This window comes from Fusarium flagelliforme, assembly GCF_020744385.1.
Source record: "Fusarium flagelliforme strain FIESC 12 MPI-CAGE-AA-0113 chromosome Unknown B0J16scaffold_5, whole genome shotgun sequence".
NCBI classification, from domain to species: domain Eukaryota; kingdom Fungi; phylum Ascomycota; class Sordariomycetes; order Hypocreales; family Nectriaceae; genus Fusarium; species Fusarium flagelliforme.
Window position 1 is genome coordinate 110,685 of NW_025763507.1, and position 23,090 is coordinate 133,774.

Sequence of the window (23,090 nt, forward strand, 5' to 3'; positions counted from 1 at the left end):
ACTACGAGTCACCCCTAGTAGTGTTCCGAGCCCTGTGAAATGTTATGGTAATTCCAGATTGATGATATGTTGAACAAGTATGAGATGTTAGCCAGTTCCTTACATTACACACGCCACGGATGAAGTAAACCGTGACCGTCTTCATCTGTGATATGACTAACTTATACTCGATTATCTTACACAGCATGAGTAATTCGACTGACTGTCCATATTACTAAGATTAAGTGGTCAGCAAGCCAATTACTGACCTCCAAATCCGACTATGGCAAACTTCGGGGCGCGATGCGTAATCCGGGTCGTCCTGGATTTAAACCTAGCCAGGGCGTATCGTTAGAGTTTTTGAAGGTGTCCTCAATAGATGCTATATTCGGATTTAGAACATGTCAAAAATAGTTATGAGTGTTGGTATCAGATCACCATCTAGTGATATTAGTAACTGAACATTATTTGTCAAGGAACTTACCACATGCTCTTTTTTGCGCAATTGTAGACACAGAGTTCGTGAGGCTACGTACAATTGTTCGCTCTTTTAGATGAGTCAATACTCGGAAGTATCACAGACGTAAAGGCATTGCACCATACCATGGGCTCAGAGTGTAGACTCCTGCCTTGATGTTGTTGGGACCTTGCTTTTAATATCTACCTCTGGAACAGATATTCTCCCGAAGGACATTAATTCTCACTTCACTACCATTGCCTCTTTTGCCTAAGTATAACTTAACTACAACTTAATCTCCTTCTCATCTCCATATCAAAACAAACTACATTATGGGATCTATTGGAACCACCCCAGACCGCGAGGTCGCCAGTATCTTCAACTCAGCAATCGCTAGCTGGGCAATAGGTACGGCATGGGAAGTTGGCATCCTGGACAAGCTCCGAGAAAGCAGAAGACTTCATGCAACTAGCTATGCAAAAAAGAATGATCTAGACATTGCTTCGACAGAGGGTCTCGTCACATCTCTTGTCGTCGTCGACATCCTAAAGAGAGATGGCGACGAGATTGTGCCCGGTAGGCTCTTCGAAGAAACCTACCGCACAAAATCTCTCTTCCACTGGCTCAGTCTCGGGTCCGGAGCCCTATTCTCGCGTATGCAATATGTTGTACGTAACGAGAACCGACATGGGGACTACTACACTCGAGATTCTGCTGCTATCGCTTATGCATGCCGAGACATCAACACACAACATTTCGAGCCAGCCTTTTTCAAGGCCCTCGATGGCGTGAGTTATGATGTGCACCGTGTGGTTGACCTGGGCTGCGGCAGTGGCGGACGACTGATGCAGATCCTCGATCGCTTCCCTCAAGCTACAGGTATTGGCATAGATCTTGCTGGACCTGCACTTAAGGTTGCTTCCTCCGAAGCTGTACAACGCGGTTATGGTAACCGTCTGTCTCTTACCGAGGGGGATGCACGTGCACTGCAGTATCGAGACGAATTCTCCCAAGTTGATCTTTTGACCTGTTTCATGATGGGTCATGACTTCTGGCCGAGAGAGAATTGCATCGCTACTCTACAGAATCTGCGAGAAATTTTCCCAAACGTGCGTCGGTTTATTTTGGGTGATGCTACCAGGATCTTGCTCGGCAAAGAAGGTAAGGAAAGAGATATGCGAGAGGCAGATGTCCCTGTGTTCACTCTAGGCTTCGAACTGGGCCATGCCATGATGGGTGTGTACCTTCCTACTCTGGAGCAGTGGGATGAGGTCTTTGCGGATGGCGGTTGGAGATGTGTTAACAAGAACATATTCTACACTCCTTCCAAGTCTGTTGTTTTTGAACTGGAGCGTCTATAGACGATCTGAAAGGGATCAAGGAACCATGTATTAACGGGCTTTCTATTTCTTAGCTGTAACCAGTGTTATCTACAGTGCTTTCTTAATTGTTCTTGTTTTATTTTCATGGTGCGTAGTGATTGACGCAATTTGACTACCTGTCTTCTGGCAAGGTATGAGAGTGACCTTGATGACCCCTTGGCAAGTGTAAATGTAATACAGAAGTAGAGTTTCCACTCTCCATTTCCTACGATTGGAACCATTCCGTAATCAACCCCTGCTTTTACTCTGCCTGTGGACTTGTCCTCCTTGACGTTTCGTCCATTTTGACGGGCGGTTCCTCTGACTCGAACGAGTCCCCAGTCGCCCTTACAGAATTTAAGGCTGCATCGGGTAGTCCCTCGACAATCTCCAAGTTCTGAGGAGGTGTGTCTGGCCGCCGTGGAAGTTTGATCCCATGAACCTCCGTAAAATGCTGCAAGACAACCAATCAGTAAAGTCTTTACCAATAGGGACATACTTACAGGTCTAAGATCCAAATAGGTTGTTGCAAGGTACCCACAAATTCCACACTTGCTATGGACTTTGGCATCATGCTTTGACAAGTCTTCCTTGCTGTCGTATGTAACTGCGCATACTACACAAGTGGAGTGCTCTGTCCGGCAGTGATTGTAGTACTCCGAATCGCTCTTGAATATAGCAACGGGGTTACAATTCTTGCAAGGTATTGCCTTTGGTTCCGACTTCCAACGACGGTTTTTTTCATCCTTGTGGAGTCCCTCTTGTAGATATTGTAAATGTAGCAGCCAGGCGCTTTCGGAGAAATCATTTTTGGACAAGAAGCAATATCGTTCTTTATGCTCCTTCCACATGTGCTCATTCCGTGTACTCTGATCTTTGAAAGCGATGTTGCATGTGACGCATTGGACGTGTGCGAGGATAGCTCTTTTCAACCTGTCGTAGAACATCTCCCCCACTGGGATATACCATTGCCATCCTAGTTTGCCGCAGTCGCGAGCCTCGTAATGCCGTAGAAGAACGCTTAAGTGTGGGAATTCCTCTTTACATCGATGACAAGACGTGAAGAACATGGAAAGTGGAAGGTTTGGTGCCCCACGACCGCCCGGATCCTTGTACTTGGTCTTTATGGATTCTCTGATGAATTCGGAGGTCGCGCCTGACCTGCATGTTCCACTTTCTAAATGCTCCATCATGAGTGAATAACTGCTGAACCTTTTGCTGCATCCCAGGCATTCGATGGGCTCTGGTGCGTGGGTTGTTTTATGCTGTTGATCAAAGCTTGGTTAGCAAACCAGAAAATATTATTCAGGGGAATTGCCCACCTCTTCAAGTGATTTGGTATCTGGGAACGTCAAATCGCATGCTACGCAGAGTTCCGGCCAGTGATAATTCGCATTATGCTCTTTCAACCGATCCGTCTCGTAATACAATTTATCGCGGACAAACCATCTATTACATGGAATACATGTAACATGGTTCTGCTTCACATGTGCAGCCAACGCCTCCCATGAGTCGTGGTGCACAGTATAAGCATTCCGATACAGGGTTGGTTTATCTATACCTTTGAACTTGTCCACGCAAATGTCACACACGAAGTGCTTTGGTGACTTCTGGATGTGATGCCAGTAACCATCGTGTCTGAATTGTTTCTGGCAAGGCTCACACCATGTGCGCTGTTTGGCAGGGTTGCACCAGTTTTTGTGAAGTTGTTTGGAGTTCTCGCCACTGGTGGTTCTCTGGCCTCTGCCTTGATATGGACTGGTGCAGAAGTAACTGGAGCGGTTGCGACTTGTTCTTTGATAGGCGTAGGAATGCCCCCCGTTGCCGCTTTCATAACCGGAACAATACCTCCGGTCTTGTAGATGACGTCGGTCAATATGGCCAAAGTCTGTGTTGCAGAAATTGTTCCCTTCGACATAGAGACAATCTTTTGTATTGCAGCATCGATAGCCCGACTAGGAATATCATCGACGTGACTGGTAGTCTCGTGTGATTGAAAATGCTAGTAACTTTATTAGCTTTCTCATAATTATCATCAGCAGTGCTCACTTACCATGCGATAGTCTTCCAGACTGGCTGATCGATGCAAGCACTGTCGACAGGTGCGATGGACTTGAATCATGGTCCGAGAGAGATTCTACATCTCCGAATACGAAGCCACAAGGGCCGCATGCTGTGTGTGAGACGCGCTTATGGTCATCATATTCTTTCTCTGTACGGAATGTGATGGCCGGGCGGCAATCCCTGCAATGGAATTGGCCCTTTTTGGTAGGAGCAAGTTGAACGCTATGATATTCCCTATCATATGCCGACTGGAAGTCTGTAGAGCAGCTGAAGCAGTATGTAGACGTGTGCTTAGCTTTTAGATGTGATTAGAGCGCTACAGTGCTTCCAAACTCCCTACTGCAACCAATACATTCGGGGAGGTTTCCCTTTGCCTCTTTAATACGTTGCTGGACGACCTTGAATAGGGGCTTATAATCATCTAGCCAGCCTCGCGCTGTACAGACCCTACTTTCCAAGTGAGCGATGACTTGACTCATGCTGTTAGAAACAGTCCCGCAACCTGAACAGGTAGGGTCCAATGTTGAACTGGGAGGCTCTTCTAACTTGAAGATACGCTGGTTCATGTAATCATCTGATGCTTTGGCGAGGAGTTCCGAGGTCGCACCCGAGGTGCAGCGGCCGGTTTCAAGGTGTTCCACCATCGACGAGTGGGCCGCGAACACTAACTTGCAGCCGAAGCACTTTATGGGGAGGCCGGGATGCTTCTTCTTATGCTATAACAAGATGTGAGTGGATGGGCCTTATAACTCTAGAGTGGCAAGTCACGTCATCGAAGCTCTGACGACCTGGGAATCCCTTATCGCAGGCTTCACAAAGATGTTCATAGTGCCAGTTTGAGATGTGAAGTGCATGCTCGGCGTCGCTTTGGAAAATTAACTGGCACTGGGAGCAGTGAGGTTGTAACTCTGCTTTGACCTCGAAAGACAGGTTCTCCTTGCAATCGCTGTTCGCAGATGGGTCTTCTGCAGACAAGGCTGACAGACTGGGCTCAAAGTCAGGTTCCAGCTTGATACGTTTCGCGGGAGGCTCCATGTTAGCGATAATTTGTGATGAAAAGAGATCACGACAATAGATTGTGAGGGGTGAGTTGAGCTGAAACTTGAGTTTCAAAGGTGTCTGGCATTAGGAATTGCTTTAGCTTGGTTGGCGTGACGACGCGTCCTGGCTCTATGTGGCCTGTGATTGGCTTACGCGCGATTTACATTAGTTGAGCAGGCAAACTTGACGCGCTTGATTGGCCGTATATGTTGAACATCACTTTCAAACGGTAGCGTGTTTTTAGCCCATATGACCGCGCAATTTGTTTAGTGTCTGTTACCCTTATTAAGAAGGTTGGAATACTGGGAGGCTCCAATGCGTAATTGATTTTCGGATAATTGGGCTTTGTATGTCATCTTGCCCGCTTGTCGGATTTTGGACTAGCTTGGAGTTTTGAGAAGATCGTATATTACGTGTTTTTTTTTTTCTCCCACATCTTTGTAAGATCTCATCTTCCCATTTTGTGCAGTTATCAGCTCACTCCACCAGCACGACGTCCATCCGAGCTCCTCAGCTGGACCTGCAGTAGATAGAGCTCCATCCCACAGCCTAAGCCTAAAACTTCTACTACAGCCACCATGGTCCGAACAAAGACGCGCGCCCGAACGCTAGAGGAAAGATACCCCAACGGTGTACCTCAGTTCAACTTGGGACCTGTACTCGAAATTCAACCCTGCAATCGCACGTTCACTGATCACACTGGCAAACAAGCTGTTATGTCGTGGGAGAGCACACACCCCAATCTTGCCTTACCTCCTCTCCCTTGCTGGGTGTTCTACATGGTCCATCCACTTGATCCATCTGACTTTGACGGCCATGCATTTTACACCAAGCTCGAGGATGACGAAGGCTACGGTATAGGAGGTGGCAAATTTCGTTACGAGTTCTTCTTCCTTCCTGGCGCCACAGCAGAGGAGTGTCATGCGCACTATATCGCCGAAGTAAAGTCCCGAGGCACCATCTGGGATCAGATTGCAAAGGTCAAAAGAGCCACGGAATTCAAGGGACAAGAAGGTGGCCAACAGGAAATTCAAGGCTCATCTCTCATTGAAGATGCTACTGGGAATGGCCGACTTCCCGGCTTACTTTTGGAGGAAGAGGATCATGAATTCCTATACCGCAACTTCTTCTTCATGTATGCTGATGCAAATCTCGATTGCAGCGGACCCGAGGGTCGAACACGTGAGATGTATATTGTCCATTTCGATCCTGTTCCCCAGCATCCGGACGACATAGGCAGATTGAACCCGATGGAACATCCCTTCTACGTGACACGGACAGAAGCCAGGGGAGAAAAAGGCGAACCCAGCGGAGGGCTGATTGCCTGGATGGAGGAGATGCCTACTGCACTTTGGGTAAAGGAGGCTGATGATGCTACTGAGAATGCTGAAAAACTGGGTTGGAAGTCATGGTAGCATGGAAGGGATATATTACGTTTCAATGGAAATTGTTTGTTGCGCTCATATGATGTATAGAAGAAATGCACTGTATAAGTATTTTCCTAATGCCTTTGTGAAACCTCACTTTCCCCTGGTGTACAGTAACCGTCCAATACGTCATTACCACGACGTCCATTCGAGTGACATAGCTGAAGTTCTAGCATGCATTGCTCCCTCCCACACGCGACCATCCCTCAGATCATAAAACCACCACCAAACCGCTTGATCCTCGGACCCTTTATACACTGGATCACTATCAATATCAATAGATTCACGCCTAGCTCGGACTCGTGTCGTTTTGATAGGTTCTAGTGTTGGAATCCTTTCTCCTGGTCCAAACTCCTCCAATATCAGCTCCGGATCAAACTGAACCATGTCCAATTTTTTGTCATCTTCTTCGAGGTCCCAAGTCTCTCTGTTGAATACAAAGATGAGGCCAGTATACCACGAACGTGAGCACCTGTGAGACCCAAACAGGCCGGGGAGCCGTCCCTTCTTTCTTTCCTCATGTACATATCCGTGATTGTTGTAGAAGTCCTTGTACGCCTCCTGGACGTCCCGAATTTGTTCAAGGACGTCGCCGCGATAAATAAGCTCGTTGTGGTAATGCTCGACACAATCGGCATCAGTGCCCCCGGGAATAAAGAATATGTCGACCCGAAGTTCCTCATTCGCGTTGTGTGTTACATCACGTCTGAACTTATTGAAATCGAAATTATCGAGATTCACATTCGGATGAACGAAGTAAAAGCAGATACTTGCGAGAGGGAGGAGGACTTCTGTTGGGCTGCGTAACCAAAGGATCCTCGCCGGTCGGCCTGCATGGTCTGTAACGTGGAAAATTTCAGGTCTGCAAGCGTCTTTTATCCTTCGCACCATAGCTGGAATTGAGTTGATGAATGTTGGATGCAAAATTGGGTTGGTTAAGCTGTCCTGTTGGTCTTCAATAAAGGGGTGTTGGTTAGATCTTTATAGAAGTCGCTGGTCAAATGACAAAATCAACAGTAACGCTTTGGCCTGTTGTAGCCCTGAAAAATTGCTGCTGCCTGGGATGGATCATAAAATTGTGTCCACAATTGCAGATCCGAAAACAGGGCTGTGTGGTACGATACATATTAGTATAGGATAGCTAAATGATAAGGGCGGCTGTCTATGGCATAGTAGCTCAAGCATTTCGAATGTGTGCATATAAATCGTTGCTTATTGAAGTTTCATGCGGTACCCTATAGTTCAGCCCCTTACCATGAGGTCCAGCCCCAGCCAGGTTTGCGTCTCGCCAATAATCGTCTAGTGTCGGTGGAGAGGTTGAGAGTAGGTGTTTGTCGGTTGTGAACGTCCAGGCTCGATCTGTCTCTTGATTTTGTTGCACACTAACCAATAAGTATTGCTATTTGTAGTGACAACTATTGCCAACTGCGGTGATAAGTCATATAATTAGTTGAGGAAATTACTTTAACGCGTAGAAGCTACCATACACACCGCATATTTAGTACATATTACAATATATTCTCTCCTTCTGTTTAACACAGTTACAGTGCTGAAGAAACCAAGCACCCTTGTAGTGGAAATAATAGAAGGACGTTCTGTACATCATTATCTAGTGAGAATGTAAGCCCAGCTTCTGTCAAGTATAACCACCATTACAACGTCCACCTTTTGTCGAACAATTGTCATGAAACTGATATAAACATTTTGTTACTAAGAAGTTGTTATGATCGGGGCTGACTCGGGCTAAGGTTGTTAAAAGAAGCATTTAAAATTACTATCGTGGGCACAAATATAAATAGATAGATACAGATGGGAGATGGCCGGGATAAACAACATGTTCTGCCAGTTGTGATTCCTGACTTGTCAATTTCAAGGGAAGAAGAGTAGTATAAGTCCTTGCAATGGAATTGTAGACATGAATCCTTCCCGGTAGCCCTCAAGCATATAGCCATAGTGTTTTCATATATGTAAATTGTCTCCTACGCCTTGACACAGTATCGATATCCTGTTGTACTGATTAGCTTCTGATGCGTTGAACACATATGTTGTTGCGTCTTACCAGGCCAAAGGTTACCGCACTCGGATCCCACGGACGGGTTCCTGCATGTTTTTAGCGATTGTAGCGATACAAGAGACAACAAGAATAAACATACCACTTGAAGAATTGTTTTATAGTAATGCTGTTATCATCCAACATGTCCTGGCACGTGTCAGGAGCGCGAAATGGCTTGTACTCCTTACAACCTTCGATGGCGCCATCCTAATTAGCGCGTCAGTAATAACATCCCTGCAAAGATGTGTGGAGCAAATGCTGTCCAAGTGCTTACTCTGATTGGAAGTTCTGTTGAAGAAGCTACCGGCCCTGTTGTATCGGTCTTAGTGGGCTGCTCGGTGCCAGACGGTGCTGTATTCTCGTCTGTAGATGCAGGCGAGTGTCCATTGCTCTTATGAGCCTTCATGCAGTATCGATACTTTACGTCCATTTCACAGGTCTCCAATGACGTGTCAAGCGATGGATTCCTGTCAGAAGTGAAGAACAAAACATTAGTTCCGGAACATAATATGGTGACGGGGCGTGTGATGAAACTGACCAACTTTGTAGCTCCTCCAGGGTGATTCTCCAAGTCCCCGCTAGTGCTTTGCATTCGGATTCATCTAATGCCCAGGTATCCTCCGTATGTAAATCTGACCCATCAACATAGATGTAACATTCTTTGCGAGTTCCCTTCGCCAAAGGAAGCTTTTTTGGCGAGTCAGTCTTCCTGGGAATTTTAAATGTCGCCTCAGGAAGATCATCGAAACGTATTTCAGAGACAAACGTGAAGGGAGGAACATAATCCGGATGATCGGGGTATTTCTCAATAGGTCCGACCGGCTCAACACAGTAGCTTTCCTTGGCAAAGAGGTTCGTACAGTTTTTGTTGATGCCTTGGTTAAGGAAAAGAAAATCATCAAGAGAGATGGTGTACTTGAGAATGATCTTGTTGCAGTAATCGCCAGTTTCAACTTGATAGTACTGAGCGCAGACTTCTGTTGTTCCATTCGAAATGTCAGATGGTACAGGGGCGGCTGATGGTAGGATCGTCGATGTAGTGGTTGCGGCTGGCGAGGTTCGTGGAGGAGTGTAATCGTCATCACCAGGTGGTTCGAGGCAGATAGTGTCACCGACAGATTTAGCAATGTTTCTGCAAGAAACACCCAGAATGGGATTCCCTGTGCGGACAGTTAGGTCTTGAGGGACACTGGAGTGATGCATTGGAACATACATGTGTAGAGCTGAACTTGGCTGATCCTCGCTGCACTGGCGATGCTTGGGCAGGTATCATCCTTGTCAACTACATGTACCTTGCACTTATTCTTGATACACAAAGTCTCTCCCTCCTTTGGGAAGTTTGCGCAGAAGGCCTGTAAGTTGTTGTCTCGTAGAAGGAGGGATGTTGCTACGTTCTGAGACTTGGAGACGGATTGACAAGTGTCTGACTTCTTGACGACGTATTCCTCGCCGTCGCAGGACTGCTTGGGTTCATCCGTTGGGATCGACGATGGGCTTGCGACAAATTGTTAGCTTTTTCCCATCTGTCAGTGACGGATACAAAAAGACTTACCGGTTATCGGATACTGTGGTAGCCAAGGGAAAGCCTGTTTTACGGCACTTCTCGGTGAGAGACTTGTAATGCGGTTGAAGATCGTAACCATCAGGTGAGCCAGCTTGAAATTGCATCTTCTTGATAGCACAGTTGTCGCACTCATCGACAGCCACTGAAAAGGTCAGCAAACCTGTGTTTATCAGCTGCAGGACAAGAGTATGGCCTTACCAGAAGTGCCGGTAGAGGTCGCCTGCCTGGGCGTATCCCCAGAGTTCTCGTGAGCCCAGACGTTGCACCACCGCGGACCATCCTTGATGCATGTCCTGTTGAAATGGTAGAAAAGAGTTTCGCCAAGGACAGAGATATGCTCAGGCTCGGCTGAGTTCGGATTCCAAGCGACAACATCCTTTTCGGAGCATTCCCTCTTGAGGCTTACTGTGTAGTCTGCCAGAGAATCTCGACAGGCCGACGTACATACCTCTTCCAGGGAGGAAGAAGAGATGTAGTCTGTACTTGGAAAGGTGCTGATCTGCTGAGGACAAGAGATCTCTGCCACTAGAGCATCGATGCACTTTCTGGAGAGATCATCGGAGGGCAAAGAATCCTTTGTGATAAAGTACCAGCCGATACTAGGACTAACCAGATTGACCAGAATTGAGAACGCAGAAAGCTTAGCCATGGCCAAAAGTGTCTCTGACGATGTCAGCTCTCAGGTACAATTTGGGAGGTATGATACGGTAAAAAAAAAGATGAAAATGGATGGAAATGATGGGCAGTGCCGTTTTCACCCAAAAGAACCGTGCTCCTTAGAACGTAATGACCATATGAACTCCTATTCATAGGATGGAGTTTACTCCGGTGCTTTTCAAAAATTCAGTAGGTGTACTGACGAACGGGGTAAGATTAGAGCAGGGATTTAGTTACTAGAGCCAACAGCCAAGAATTTGCCTTGAGCTGTTGGTAGGTTCACGGATCCACGTGGTGGAGCTCGCTCCTGAGTCAAGTTGACCAAGGCATTATCTACAGTCGGAACCAATAATTACAGATCTTCCAGAAAGCTCACTACATTATCGTTACTTCAAGCTATCATTCCAATCTGTATGCTCTTAACCAGCTTCACTTACTAGAACTTTTAGTCCAACGGCTGCAGCGTTATAGGATCAATCTTCGGCACTGGCCCGCCCGGCAGTATCCCTGCATGAAGTCTGCAGATCAAAATGGTCATAGCTGACTCAGTCTGTTGGTCCTGCTAGTTCTTCCTCGCCAGTGCAACTCGCGTGGATCTTCCTCGGTATCATTGTCAACACACAGACAATAAGGACCCTGTCATGGCACTGTAGATGATATACTTGTGGAAACGAGAGTGGCGGCTAGGTCATCCAATCCACCGACGATCAAAATCTGATGAAAGCCAACAGTAGCGAAGGCCAGGCTGCAACCTCTGAGAGAAAGGACATGCAGTACCTGACTAGCCTGCTGAAATAAAATTTCACTCGACTGAGGGTCTGTGTTCTTGTCTTAGCCTGCTGGACAAGGTTCTATCAGCTGCGATGTGTAGTTGGTTTCAACTTGAATCATGTCGAGTGGGACCTGTGTCCAGTCCTTTCAGGCGGCGAATTTGCGTCTGTAGCCGAGCTGCTCGGTATTAGGCGAGCAAACCTTTTTACTGCTCTCTCTTATGGCTGGACTGATGTTATTCATCGATCGTGTTTTTGTCCTACCTACCAAGGCTGCTCTTTCTATTCCCCCAGTCATCATATAAACAAAGTTGCATTGCAAGTCACATTGACGGAACAACACCAAGACTCCAGAAGCTATGGACCTCAAGAATCTCTTACTTGCGGTCCTAGCACTGCACCCAATCTCAGTCTCAAGCATCCCCCATCATCAACATCAGCATTTCCACAGCCTACACAAAAATGCCCTCAAGGCTCGTGATGCCGTGGACGGTGGATCGCAGCCAGTATGCCCACCAATTCCCAAAACCTTGACCGTTGCAGACGACATGATTGCAAAAGTCCGTGGTGAGGTTTGTGAGCCAGAGGTCAAATTCTCCATCGCCTCTGTCGAGATAGCTGCAGCTGAACCGGATCCCGACGACCCCTACGCCTGTGGCCAGAACAAGCCCTGTAGCAATCATGCGTGCTGTGGCAAGAATGGCGTCTGCGGATATGGCCCAAACTTCTGCGGAACGAGCGGCAAGTCACCAAACGACAAGTGCTGGAGTAACTGCGATGCTCATGCTGAGTGCGGCCGGTTTGCGAAGACCAAGGGCCAACTTTGTCCTCTTAACGTCTGCTGCAGCGAATATGGATTCTGTGGTATGACCAGTGAGTTTTGCAAAGAGTCCAAGGAGAAGGGCAAAGGTTGCCAGAGCAAATGCCAGCAGCCAGGATCGGGCTCCTCCTCAGGCGACGTCCAGAAGCGCGTTATCGGGTACTACGAAGCGTGGAACTACAAGACGAAGTGCATTGGCATGAGCATGGAAGACATACCAGTCAACAGTCTTACCCACATCTACTATTCTTTTGCCTATATCACGCCGGACACCTATGATATTGTTCCTATGGACGATGCAAAGGACGGCAAACTGAGCACTGATACCTTCACCGAATTCGCTGGTCTGAAGAGGAAGAACCCCTCTCTAAAGGCTATTGTTGCTCTTGGAGGTTGGACCTTTAACGACAACCACACCATCTACCAACCCGTTTTCAGCGATCTGGTTTCCAACCAAGCTAAAAGACTTCGCTTCATCGGCAAGCTCGAGACCTTTATGGAAAGGTACGGCTTCGACGGTGTCGACATTGACTGGGAATATCCCGGTGCTGGTGATCGGGGCGGCCACGAGGACGACGGTGAAAACCTTACGAAGCTCTTCAAATCGATGCGAAGCTCCTTCGACTTTAATTTCTCCGGGAGCCACAAGGAAATCTCGTTCACGGCACCGACAAGTTATTGGTACTTGCAGCACTTCGATCTTAAGGCGTCCGCCAAGGCTGTTGACTACGTCAACGTTATGTCCTACGATCTACATGGCGTATGGGATGCCAAAAACCCCATAGGCTCTAAGGTGCTTTCTCACTCCAACATAACAGAGATTGAGCTTGCCTTGGATCTCCTGTGGCGCAACGAAGTTGACCCTTCCAAGGTCAACATGGGCTTAGGGTTTTATGGAAGGTCATTTCAGCTTGCAGATCCGTCTTGCCACAAGCCGGGCTGCCTTTTCAAGGGAGGTGGCGCCAAAGGACCCTGTACTGATAGTTCAGGTACGTTGGCGTATTTCGAGATCATGGATATCATTCGCAAGAATAAGCTCACTCCTTATCATGATGAGGAGGCTGCTGTCAAGTATATTACTTGGGACGATGATCAGTGGGTATCCTTCGACGACTTCGACACTTTTCAGCAGAAGATTGACTTTGCCAATGGGCTAGGCCTTGGAGGTGTATTAATTTGGGCCATTGATCTGGACACGAAAGACCTGGAAGCCCTGTCTGCCGTACTGTATCCGAAGCGTCTCAGGGAATACAAGGACAAGTCAACCAAGGACACTTGGGCTAGTCTTGGCAAAGGCCATTGCCGACTGACTGATTGCGGCATTACTGGATGCCGATCAGGAGAAATTGAGATTGATCAGCCCGACTGCAGCGTAGACAACGACAAACACAGTGTTTGTTGTCCTTTTGCATCAGCTCCCAATCCAAAGAAATGGTAAGCCTTGGAATTGTATCACTGTATCAATCGCTAACCGGCTAATCTCTAGTGAGTGGAGAGGTGGTGATCCGTATTGCAACGGCCGCTGTCACGATGGCGAAGTTGCTGTTCAGTCCTCCAAGTTTGGTTCAGGTATCACTGCTGGTTATTGCCAGGATGGCCACAAGTTCTTATGCTGCGAAGCTGAAGCCAAGGTACCGGACTGCAGATGGACAGACTGCGATGAAGAGTGCAAATCGAGCGAGAACGAATTGACTTGGAAATACAACAGCTGTGGCAAGAATAAGTGGAAGCGCTTCTGTTGCAACAAGGAGGAGGAGTGGAAGAATTGCAAATGGCACGGTGAGAAGGGAAGCTGTTACGACAACCATTGCGATACAGGCTGGCAGGTTTCCCTTACCAACTCTTATGATGGGGAGGGTGACACTTGCGGCAGCTGGCTTCTTCGGGAACGGACCTTCTGTTGCGATCCCCCCAAAGGAGAATCGCCGTTTCTTCCTGTTCCTCTCGAATATCTGTTTGAGAACCCACCCGACAAAGAGAGCGCTGATACCGATTGGACTCTCAAGGTCGACAATACCTACGGCGGTTCAATTGATATGGGCTTCAGAGAAGATCCCAAGAACTCTGCCTTCGGCTTTGTAGTCATGACAAGCCCTGAAGAGCTGCAGACTTCTCTAGACAAGCGCGATGGCTCCCACTGGGATGTGTTCGACTGTCTTGATTCCACCACTGTCGGCGAGCACCGGGTTCGCATGGTATGTACCGATCGGAGCGACAACTCCAATTGCGACAAGATCCACTTGGGTCACGGAGCTCCAGGTACTATCTTAGAGATGCCTGATGGGTGTGGTCCAGGACGGTATGCCGTTGCGAAGAGTTTGGTTCCTAGCAGCAATCAGACCTTGCCCCACCACCTCTGGCGTCGAGATCTTGACAGTTCTGAACAAGTGTATGATCTCGTGTTCGATTACGACTTCAAGCGCGTACCTCGCGACTTGGGAACGACGCAGATGCGAATCGACTACAGTAACAAGGACGGTTACTGGGACACTGTGGTCAACAAGGCAGCTGACACGAAGAAGCGGTCTCTCAAGAGGAATGTCAAAAGGACTCTGGAAGACGTCAATGGCTCTCACAAACGCTGGCTCGAGGAGGAATGGCGTGATGACAAGCACTTTGGCGGTCTGGGCAAGGGTGACCTTCACAAACGTTGGTTCGGTGAAGATGTTCTAGACTGGCTCAAGAAGCTTGTCAGCGGCGGTAGCAGTGGTCTAGATGCAGGTCGTGTTCACTCGTATAGGGACGAGTTCACACTCAGCATTGTCGATCAGCGATTCACGTGTCCAAACGTGGATGGCAAGCTCGAGGTACTTGCCCAGACTGAGGTTGACCTCGAGACAAGCTACGGGTTTACACTCATAGCTACTCTTGGTGGCAAGTCCGGCATCGATATCAGCGATTCGTACTTGTATTTCCGGAACAAGGGCGAGGTTCGAGCCAAATTCGTGGTCGATGCAGCTGTCACAGCTGAGTTTGATACCGATGATTTCTTGATGTTTTCTGCGGACAAGTTCGGAGCTACTTTCACTGTCCCTGGCATTGTGACGCTGGGGCCCAACTTCAAGCTTTATGGAAGGCTTGAAGGAGAGGCCACTCTTGGAGTGAACTTTGAAAGCCAAGTCAAGCTTGCCGAGTGGGACATTCGACAGACGTACCCAGTTGAGAATGAGGACTGGGCGCCGGAAGCCGAAACCAAACCCAAGAAGGATGGTACGCAGAACGTGTTGGAACCAGAGTTTGAGTATGGCGTCTCGCTCAGTGGTTATTTGAGTGCCCATATCAAGCCTACCATCACTTTTGGTATCGACTTCAACGAAGACTTTGTCTCACTTGACTCTTGTGCTGTCAATCTTGTTGCTGACGGGCACGTCACATTCCACGCTGAAGCTGAAACGGGGAGCAAAGGTAGTTCATTCTGCTACGGAATCGACGCTGGTGCCAGCTTATATGCTACACTGGACGCGCCCGATGCTTTCTCTTGGGCGCTTTCCAAGTCTCCCTTCCATATCGGAAGTACTGGAGAGAGACAGATTTACCCGACAAGCGAGCAGCAGACCTGCGTTACCCCGGATTCGGAGTCCAGCCGTAGGGTTAGGAAGCGATCCGAATCGACACCTGAAGAATCCTCCATAGGGACTAGGTCCTCTATGCCTCGTGGATTAAGGAAACGAGAGACATATGGCCCATTAGTTCCCAGGATTAATGGACTCTTTTGCCCCGGTGCCACCGACTTGGGTGAGATTCCAAAATGTTCCAAGTGCGGCGACGATGACGACGAAGCCAACACGGACAGTAACAAGGACAAGCGCGATGAAGATGATAATGCAACCTGTTGGCTCGATCCAGATCGCTCAGGTGAACCTACCTGTCCAGCTGACATGGAGAAGAGGAGCTGGACCGGCACCTCCCACTGGCTTGATAAGAGGGCAGTAGGTAAGAAATGGAAAGACTGGGAGTACAATAACGTGAAATACGAGCTTGAATTAGGCCATTATCCTACTTGCGGGTCTGCTCCCAAGAAAGTGATTCGGTGGTTTAGATACCCCAAAAAGCAGGTGGGGGGCTGCAAGCCTGAACTGGAAAAACTCACTGTCGCGCAGGTCAATTCAAAGGAGTTTGCCAGTAAGGGCTACCCTTCATTCCACACCTAACATTCGAAAATGCTAACAGGACTATAGCCGAACACGTCTATGAATCCCAACTTATTCCGCAGTTTCTAGAATGGCTTTATGCGAAGCCCTTACCCGGTGGATATGTGAACCCATCTTTAGCTTGGGTTTCTGAAGTCCTTATTGGTATCGAATCACCAATTGGTCCTGACAGACCGTTCCAACACAGCGACTGGGACGAAAACAATCTTTGGGCCGAGATGGTCCGGGTTATGCCTAGTGACGAAAACCTTGACAAGCTTGCTCTTTGTGACGAGGGTGTAAACGGCAGGAAAGGCGTCTTCTTCAAGGGTAACAGTCCGGAGGTTGTGAACCAGAAAAACGAACAAAGGACTCGCATTATGCAGCGCAATGTAAGCATTATAGGCAGCAGCTATATGCTTCTGAGGCTAACTCACTTGTGACAGGTTGCCGGTGTCTTCTACTACATGGCGCGTGATGAGATATGGAAAATATTTCGCAAAACTTCCCAAGACGTGGAGCAGGTTCTGCAAGAGTTTGATGAGGAGTATCCGTGGGAACAAAATAGTGTTTACAGCGATGGCGAGTTGGGACTCCCTAACCGTATTGCCGGTCAGCCAACCGCAGGCCTGCGTGACTTGTATTGCTATTTCATCGACAAGGTACTGAAGGACATCGAGATCGAGGCCAAGAACTGGCTCACCGCGAGTACAAACAACTACAACGCCGAGTACTCGGGAACACCCGCACATTACGCCTGGACGAGGAGCGTACTACGCGCAGGTGGTTATATCAGTGAGAAAGCACTGAAGTTCAGGAAGGCAATGGGTCACCGTGCTCCCAGCAGTATAAACCCAAGGATTTGGCCAAAAAGTAATTACGAGAATTTGTGGATGAAGGAAATTGGTGCAGCTGGACCTTTCTAGGGGAAAGAGCAGCGCAACTTCCTTTCGCTAGTGAGAGCGGGTTCAGTGTAAGTAAGATAGAACAATGTCAGTGGATGGTTGAATAAGTTGTTTCTCACGCGGAAATGCCGTACCTCATCATCCCGAATATTCTCATTGATTGTGGATATAGGTCTTAATACGGAAGAGACCCCGTTCCCAGCGGAATTCAACGCACAAACGCATGTGCTGTTATACCGCTGAACACGGTGCTATACAACCACGCATTCCTGACTTTATTACCATGATGTCCATCCCATGTCCTGAGCCCCAAAAGTAGCATGCAGGGCGGGATACCACCAATGGCGAGGCATGTGATCATGGAACCATACCCAAACGCCTTGATCTTCGTACTTTTCAATCTCGGATTTCCTCGTAGCTCGCACCTGTGTCGTCCGCAAAGGGGGCTGTGGTTTTATCTGTTCCCCGGGTCCAAGTTCCTCAGGGTGGAAATCTGGGTCAAATTGAACGACATCGATTGTCTTCTCGTCGTCTTCGCGGTCCCAAGTCGCATCTCTGTATACAAAAACAAGACCGTGATAGGCCAAAAATAGAGAACTGTGTGACGACACTAGGCCGGGGAGCTTGCCCTCAGGCTTTCGCGCGGCGGCATATTCGGGATCATTTTCAGCCCTCTCAACCTCGCGAACCTGCTCAAGAAGGTCGCCACGAGCCTCAAGTTCCTTGCGGTAATGGTGAGCACAGTCGGCGTCTGTGCCCCCGGGAGTGCAAAATATCTCGAGCCGAAGGCGCTCGTCCGCGCGGGCCAATACATCATCCCAGAAAGCGGTGAAATTGAAATTGTCTAGATTGAACTCTGGATGTACAAAATAGAAGCATAGGTTCGTGAGGGGTGGGAGAACCATATTTGCCTTAGCAGACCAGATAAGCTTAGCTGGTTGTCCTGCATGGTCCGTAAAGTCGACAACATGTTGCCTGCAGGCGTCCGCCTTCCTTCTAACCATTGCAAGTTTGGTTTGGTTGGGAGCTGGCAGTTGTAGAGTTCGCTTGGTAGAGTTAGCGGACTTAAGTTATGGGGCGTTGCGTCACTTTTATAGATGTTCCTGGTCACATGATAAGAGGAACAGGTAACGCTTTGGCCACTCCTCAGACGCTTCAACTCAGCGTATCCAAGAGTTTAACCAATGAAGAATTATTGATCGGCATAATCATTATTAGCCACATGTATAGACTTGGTTACAATAAACCAGTTATGAGGCTATGCAATATTCAAATCTCCAACTCAAGTTTATTTTGCTAGTTCAGTTAATGGGATTCATTATATTATCTATTACTTTTACCCTATTGTCCTTGCAGAGCGCATCTAGCTAGCTGTGCTCTTAAAATAGCTGTCTATGATATTATCTATTGAGCCAGACGAGAAAAACAAGTGCAATTTGGTGCTTCGCAAGCGGAAAAAGACTGAACACGATAGCAAAGTACGATAGGTCAGTGAGTTTACGTACAACAAAGCGACTGTCAAAAGTATACTCTAACTCATATGGTGATAGCCGAGCATGTGTACGAGGCACAGCTCATCGACCGCTTTTTCAGGTGGCTGGTAGGAGGGAAAATGCCAGCTGGATACACGAAACCTAGCCACCAGTGGGTAGATGAGGTTCTTCTTGTCCTTGGTCCGACAAGTAGAATTGTCAAAGAATCCACGTGGGTGGAGGATAACACGTGGCTCCAACTGACCCATGGGCTCGGCGGTGATAAGCAACTCTGGCGCTTGGCCCTGGCCGACGAACCTATGAACATCAGGAAAAAGTAAGCTGTTCGGCGGGGAAGTACCTAGAGCCGACAGCGAGAAGAATAACATACATACGCGGAGAGCGCAGCGCAATGTGAGTATTCCTGCTTCGCTCCCTGATGAAACCCACGTCGATTACTAAACTTGTCGTAGATGGCCGGTGTATTCTATTATATGCGCGATCCTGATACCTGGGCTAAATTCACTGAAACTTCTCAATGGATGGAGAATGCGTTGGACGACTTCGATATGATTTATACATACGGTGGTAAGAAAGCTGTTAATGTGGGCGAATTAGGGATACCCTATCGAGACCCCAGACTAGACCTGCCTAAAGCCGGCCTGCGTGACCCCTACTGCTACTGGATTGACAGGGCCTTGAATGCTATGGAGATTCAGGCTTCCGCGTGGTTCAAGGCTGTAACCAACAACTACAAAAGGGATTTTGGAGATGACAGGGATGGCAAGGCTTGGCTGAAACAGACGCTCAAACACGGAGGGGCCATCTCAGAATCGATCCTGAAGTTTCCTCGAGCGGCCGTTTCTCACAATGGTCCAAGCTATACGAATCCAGACATTTGGAAGCAGAGCAACTATCAAGATCTGTGGCTCAGTCAAGATCGGAAAACACATGATCCAGGCAACGCGGAAAAGATTTTGCATGGACTTGTCCCCGCAGGACCATTTTGATTGCCTGCTGGAACAAGTCTGGCTGGTTCAGGACCCTGTCAAGATGATTGGTGCTATTGCTATTTTGTATACCAAATAGATATTCCAATTTCAAGTTTCTTGGCTACTTACTTCCCTATGGTTTTGGACGTGGAAAGGTGAAATTATAATGCTTTTAAACGTGAGATTTATGAAGGAAACGAAACCATATGAAGAAGACGGTACGCGGAAAGAGACCACCCATTCTTGTGGTATTACCAAGTCTTCCAGCCCAGGTCCCAAGCACGATTAGTAGCTTCATTGGCCTCTTCCTCCCAGAATTTCCTCGTCCTAATATCTTGCCAACTACCCACGGAATAATCACTACCCACATTCACGACTGGAATGGGTTCCGAGCAAATAGGATGATCCATCGGATCCCATTTCTTAACTCCATCCTGCTCCTCATCCCATTCTAAAGGGATAGGGTCAAATCGGACGAGAGAGATGGCGCGAGTCTCTGCTTTCCCACGCGTGCAATCGGTATCTGCATCATGATACATGAAGAACCATCCACGGTAGTATACACGGTTGCAATCTCGATCATCCATAGGCCATACCAAACCAGGAAGTGGACAGTTTGCATAATCTTCGTCAGAGGATGGGTCATGGACCCAGTCATACTCTTTTTGTCCTATGAACGCATTCACTCTGCATTCGCTGTCTTCTTCTTCTTCTTCCTGATGACCGCTTTCCTGCTTCTCGGGCTCTATAGCTTTTTTGACTTTGCGGATCTGGCGCCAAATGGTGCCTCGGGCCTTCATTTCTCCAAGGAAGTGCGCGTGGCATTCCTCAGCTGTAGCGCCGGGCAGAAAGAAAAATTCGTAGCGAAAGATACCGCCTCGACCAACACTCGATGGCATAGTCAAGCCGTCGTGAAGTGCACAGCCGTCAAAATCATGCGACACATCTGGATGGACCATGTAGTATATCCAGGAAGCGAGAGGGGGCAGCGGGCCATTAGCTTCACAGCTACCCCATGACATCAAGGCTGGTTTGCCAGTGTGATCTTTGAGTATGCGATTATGGCATATGTATTTGCCTCTACTAACGTGAGCACTGGTGGCGCCTTCTGGGCGTTTCATAGGTCCCTTCTTTGTTCGAACCATAGTGATAGTAGACGAGCTGGTTTGGAATTTAAAGACTTCCTGTTGTAAACATGTACGTTTGGATAAGATTGATAGTGGTTGAACAAATATATCACTACGTGCCTGGAAGTTTTCTCTCCGCATCTAAAGTGGTCAGGAGCGGCAGTATTCAGCATTTAGTGATCAGTAAGCAAAAACCAGCTCTTAGGTCTTTGCCTTAGCACAATCTTCAGTAAGTGCATTTTTGCCACCTATAGTTTTCAGATGATAAGCTAATAGATTTCTTTGTAGCTACTTACCCCAGAAGGGGATATAATTATTTCCGTTATTTAAAGTGCGTTAAGGGAAGTGAAAAGTACATCGTAATATATATTAAACTTTGCAGAACATAGGGTAGCTCTAATGCGTCGGATGTGGCCTACAGTATTACCACTAACGTCAGCCGACACGTCAACCTATTAAAAGTTTGACTCAATCAGGACCCGTAGGCAACTTGGCGAAAGCAATTCAAGGTCAGGAGTCACAGACCGTGAAACTTCAAATGTCAGCTGGTGCCCACACGCTTCAACTTGAATAAGACAAGCTATCTACACGAATATTTAGTAGTCAAGTTTCCAACTAGCGCATGCTCTGCCGGTTCGTTCAATTGCATCTATCATGTTGTCTACCGCCTCCAGTGCGTCATGCTTGCGGAACGCATCTGGCCAACCGTGTTCTCGAAACAACTGTCTGAGAAATTGTTTATCAAGATTCGTCGGAAACTGCTCGCTTTCTTCACAAACTTCTTCAAGGCTGATTGTATGTTCTGGTTCTGGAACACCCCACGTGTCGATAATACGTCTGTTTGGAAGTCCAATAAGCTCCAGCCTTCGGTACATGTCCTTCAACGAGTCGAAATAATATTGTATGGTATAATCGCCTTCGTAGACGCCGATTTGTTCATAGATGATTTCTCCATCTCTAGCATTCAGGAATAAGTTATAAGTGCCTTGCTCACTGCCAAGAGATATGAGAAAGACATGCTTTGGATCAATCTCGCCTTCCATACCCCAGTACTCGTCCTCAAATTCGTATTTCTCGACAGCGGTCGCAAAGTCCTCACGCGTGAAAGTCGTATAATCCAGCAATGTTGATCCACGATGGATGTGAACCCTCGTTCGCTGGTCGAAATACGGGAGATGTCGCAGGACTTCAATTGTATGATCGGCCTTGAAGTGAGCGCAGAACTCTGGTGTCAAATGAGGCCAACCCTCAGGAGGAGGCACTTTCAAGTCATTTTTGTCGAAATGCAAGGTTGTCAGAAAGTTGTAGAAGTCTAGGAATTGTCCTTTGATCTCTTGGGGATCACATGGCGTAGGCTCTTCGAGGCTCTCACACTCAGAGTCTGATGACTCGTTCGAGTTGGTAGACATTCCTGTTTTTCACGGGTGTTTTCAATGTTTGTGATTTTAGAAAGAATGAGATGTGATGCAGATCAGGCCTGTGGTATTTGGGGCAAGTGAGGTATTTATTTATCACGGACCATGGCTATGACCCTTGTGGTCCGAGCAAAACGTCATTTAGCCTATGTCGCCAGGTAACACGATGGCGGCAGAAGGGGATTGCATCTCCATAATTGTCTCTTGCTCATAAAGGCAGGTATCTCATCGAGCCGTCGGATCACTTCTTAACTGTTGGTTGTTAGTTCAGAGCTGTCACCGTTCAGGTGGCGTCAGGCTCTTCCGTCTAGAAAACTCTGATTGGTCTGTGGAGAAGTCCACTGGTCAGGGGTCAAATCTTGCACAGAAAAGTCGGGGCTAATAAACCAATCAATATCTACCAGCGATAGAGGTCCTGGAGAAACCTAAAAACTGTGGGTGTTAGTTGTGCAGAGCAGGGTTTTCTTTGTACTAGCCTACCCCTTTGACCTCTTTAGGAAGGAGATGGAGCAGAATGTGTCACTCGGCTGGCTAGTCCGAAGACCCTTCCAGTTAGAAATAATGGGTATGTAGGGATCATCGTACATAAACGGAGCGACAGGACGAGATAAAAAATGTAACATGACATATGGCGCTCGAACAGTGAAGAACCTACCTTAGAACAATTTCAATGGTCTAGAATCACGGGGATTGACAACCGGTCAAAGTCTAATTGGGGTGGAGAATCAATGAATTCAGACCAACATCAGTCTTGCGACGGGACCTCGGTGAGAATCTTCTGCGCACCACGCGAAGAAACAGCAGTACAACCGAGTACACCAACTCAAGTCACACATCAACTATTCAGTTTGCATGT

At 47.7% G+C, this 23,090-nt stretch overlaps 10 protein-coding genes across 10 annotated transcripts; 4 read left to right on the plus strand and 6 right to left on the minus strand.

The window, feature by feature from the left end:
* Positions 1–282: 282 nt before the first annotated feature.
* On the plus strand, positions 283–1,797 carry B0J16DRAFT_356318 (methyltransferase MppJ; the record flags this gene model as incomplete). Its single annotated transcript, XM_046129466.1, has 2 exons — positions 283–295; positions 794–1,797. 2 exons carry the CDS (start codon positions 283–285, stop codon positions 1,795–1,797), a joined length of 1,017 nt encoding a protein of 338 aa, XP_045980718.1.
* Positions 1,798–1,878: 81 nt separating this feature from the next.
* B0J16DRAFT_400471 (uncharacterized protein) lies at positions 1,879–3,919 on the minus strand (the record flags this gene model as incomplete). The annotated part of the gene is made up of 5 exons (XM_046132519.1): positions 1,879–2,251; positions 2,301–3,062; positions 3,120–3,246; positions 3,390–3,799; positions 3,851–3,919. 5 exons carry the CDS (start codon positions 3,917–3,919, stop codon positions 2,060–2,062), a joined length of 1,560 nt encoding a protein of 519 aa, XP_045980719.1. The 3' UTR covers positions 1,879–2,059.
* A 125-nt stretch (positions 3,920–4,044) lies between these two features.
* On the minus strand, positions 4,045–4,936 carry B0J16DRAFT_147486 (uncharacterized protein). The gene is made up of 2 exons (XM_046121992.1): positions 4,630–4,936; positions 4,045–4,577 (listed from the first exon to the last, which is right to left on the minus strand). Exons 1-2 carry the CDS (start codon positions 4,894–4,896, stop codon positions 4,170–4,172), a joined length of 675 nt encoding a protein of 224 aa, XP_045980720.1. The 5' UTR covers positions 4,897–4,936; the 3' UTR covers positions 4,045–4,169.
* A 385-nt stretch (positions 4,937–5,321) lies between these two features.
* On the plus strand, positions 5,322–6,386 carry B0J16DRAFT_343477 (uncharacterized protein). Its single transcript, XM_046128045.1, has one exon. The coding sequence runs from the start codon at positions 5,481–5,483 to the stop codon at positions 6,315–6,317; it is 837 nt and encodes a 278-aa protein (XP_045980721.1). The 5' UTR covers positions 5,322–5,480; the 3' UTR covers positions 6,318–6,386.
* Positions 6,387–6,461: 75 nt separating this feature from the next.
* B0J16DRAFT_306071 (uncharacterized protein) lies at positions 6,462–10,595 on the minus strand (the record flags this gene model as incomplete). Its single annotated transcript, XM_046124776.1, is given in 10 exon segments — positions 6,462–7,282; positions 8,245–8,305; positions 8,321–8,334; positions 8,389–8,429; positions 8,483–8,589; positions 8,657–8,849; positions 8,921–9,542; positions 9,596–9,876; positions 9,935–10,088; positions 10,145–10,595. 10 exon segments carry the CDS (start codon positions 10,593–10,595, stop codon positions 6,462–6,464), a joined length of 2,745 nt encoding a protein of 914 aa, XP_045980722.1.
* Positions 10,596–11,732: 1,137 nt separating this feature from the next.
* On the plus strand, positions 11,733–17,249 carry B0J16DRAFT_321074 (uncharacterized protein; the record flags this gene model as incomplete). Its single annotated transcript, XM_046125611.1, has 4 exons — positions 11,733–13,627; positions 13,680–16,315; positions 16,372–16,715; positions 16,770–17,249. The coding sequence occupies 4 exons, from the start codon at positions 11,733–11,735 to the stop codon at positions 17,247–17,249; spliced, it is 5,355 nt and encodes a 1,784-aa protein (XP_045980723.1).
* Positions 17,250–17,506: 257 nt separating this feature from the next.
* Positions 17,507–18,232, minus strand: B0J16DRAFT_356320 (uncharacterized protein; the record flags this gene model as incomplete). Its single annotated transcript, XM_046129467.1, has 2 exons — positions 17,507–17,530; positions 17,600–18,232. The coding sequence occupies 2 exons, from the start codon at positions 18,230–18,232 to the stop codon at positions 17,507–17,509; spliced, it is 657 nt and encodes a 218-aa protein (XP_045980724.1).
* A 306-nt stretch (positions 18,233–18,538) lies between these two features.
* B0J16DRAFT_400493 (uncharacterized protein) lies at positions 18,539–19,710 on the plus strand (the record flags this gene model as incomplete). Its single annotated transcript, XM_046132520.1, has 3 exons — positions 18,539–19,037; positions 19,075–19,114; positions 19,174–19,710. Exons 1-3 carry the CDS (start codon positions 18,769–18,771, stop codon positions 19,708–19,710), a joined length of 846 nt encoding a protein of 281 aa, XP_045980725.1. The 5' UTR covers positions 18,539–18,768.
* Positions 19,711–19,826: 116 nt separating this feature from the next.
* B0J16DRAFT_147532 (uncharacterized protein) lies at positions 19,827–20,909 on the minus strand. The gene has a single exon (XM_046121993.1). The coding sequence runs from the start codon at positions 20,835–20,837 to the stop codon at positions 19,944–19,946; it is 894 nt and encodes a 297-aa protein (XP_045980726.1). The 5' UTR covers positions 20,838–20,909; the 3' UTR covers positions 19,827–19,943.
* A 350-nt stretch (positions 20,910–21,259) lies between these two features.
* On the minus strand, positions 21,260–22,629 carry B0J16DRAFT_343489 (uncharacterized protein). The gene has a single exon (XM_046128046.1). It carries the CDS (start codon positions 22,226–22,228, stop codon positions 21,416–21,418), a length of 813 nt encoding a protein of 270 aa, XP_045980727.1. The 5' UTR covers positions 22,229–22,629; the 3' UTR covers positions 21,260–21,415.
* Positions 22,630–23,090: the final 461 nt, after the last annotated feature.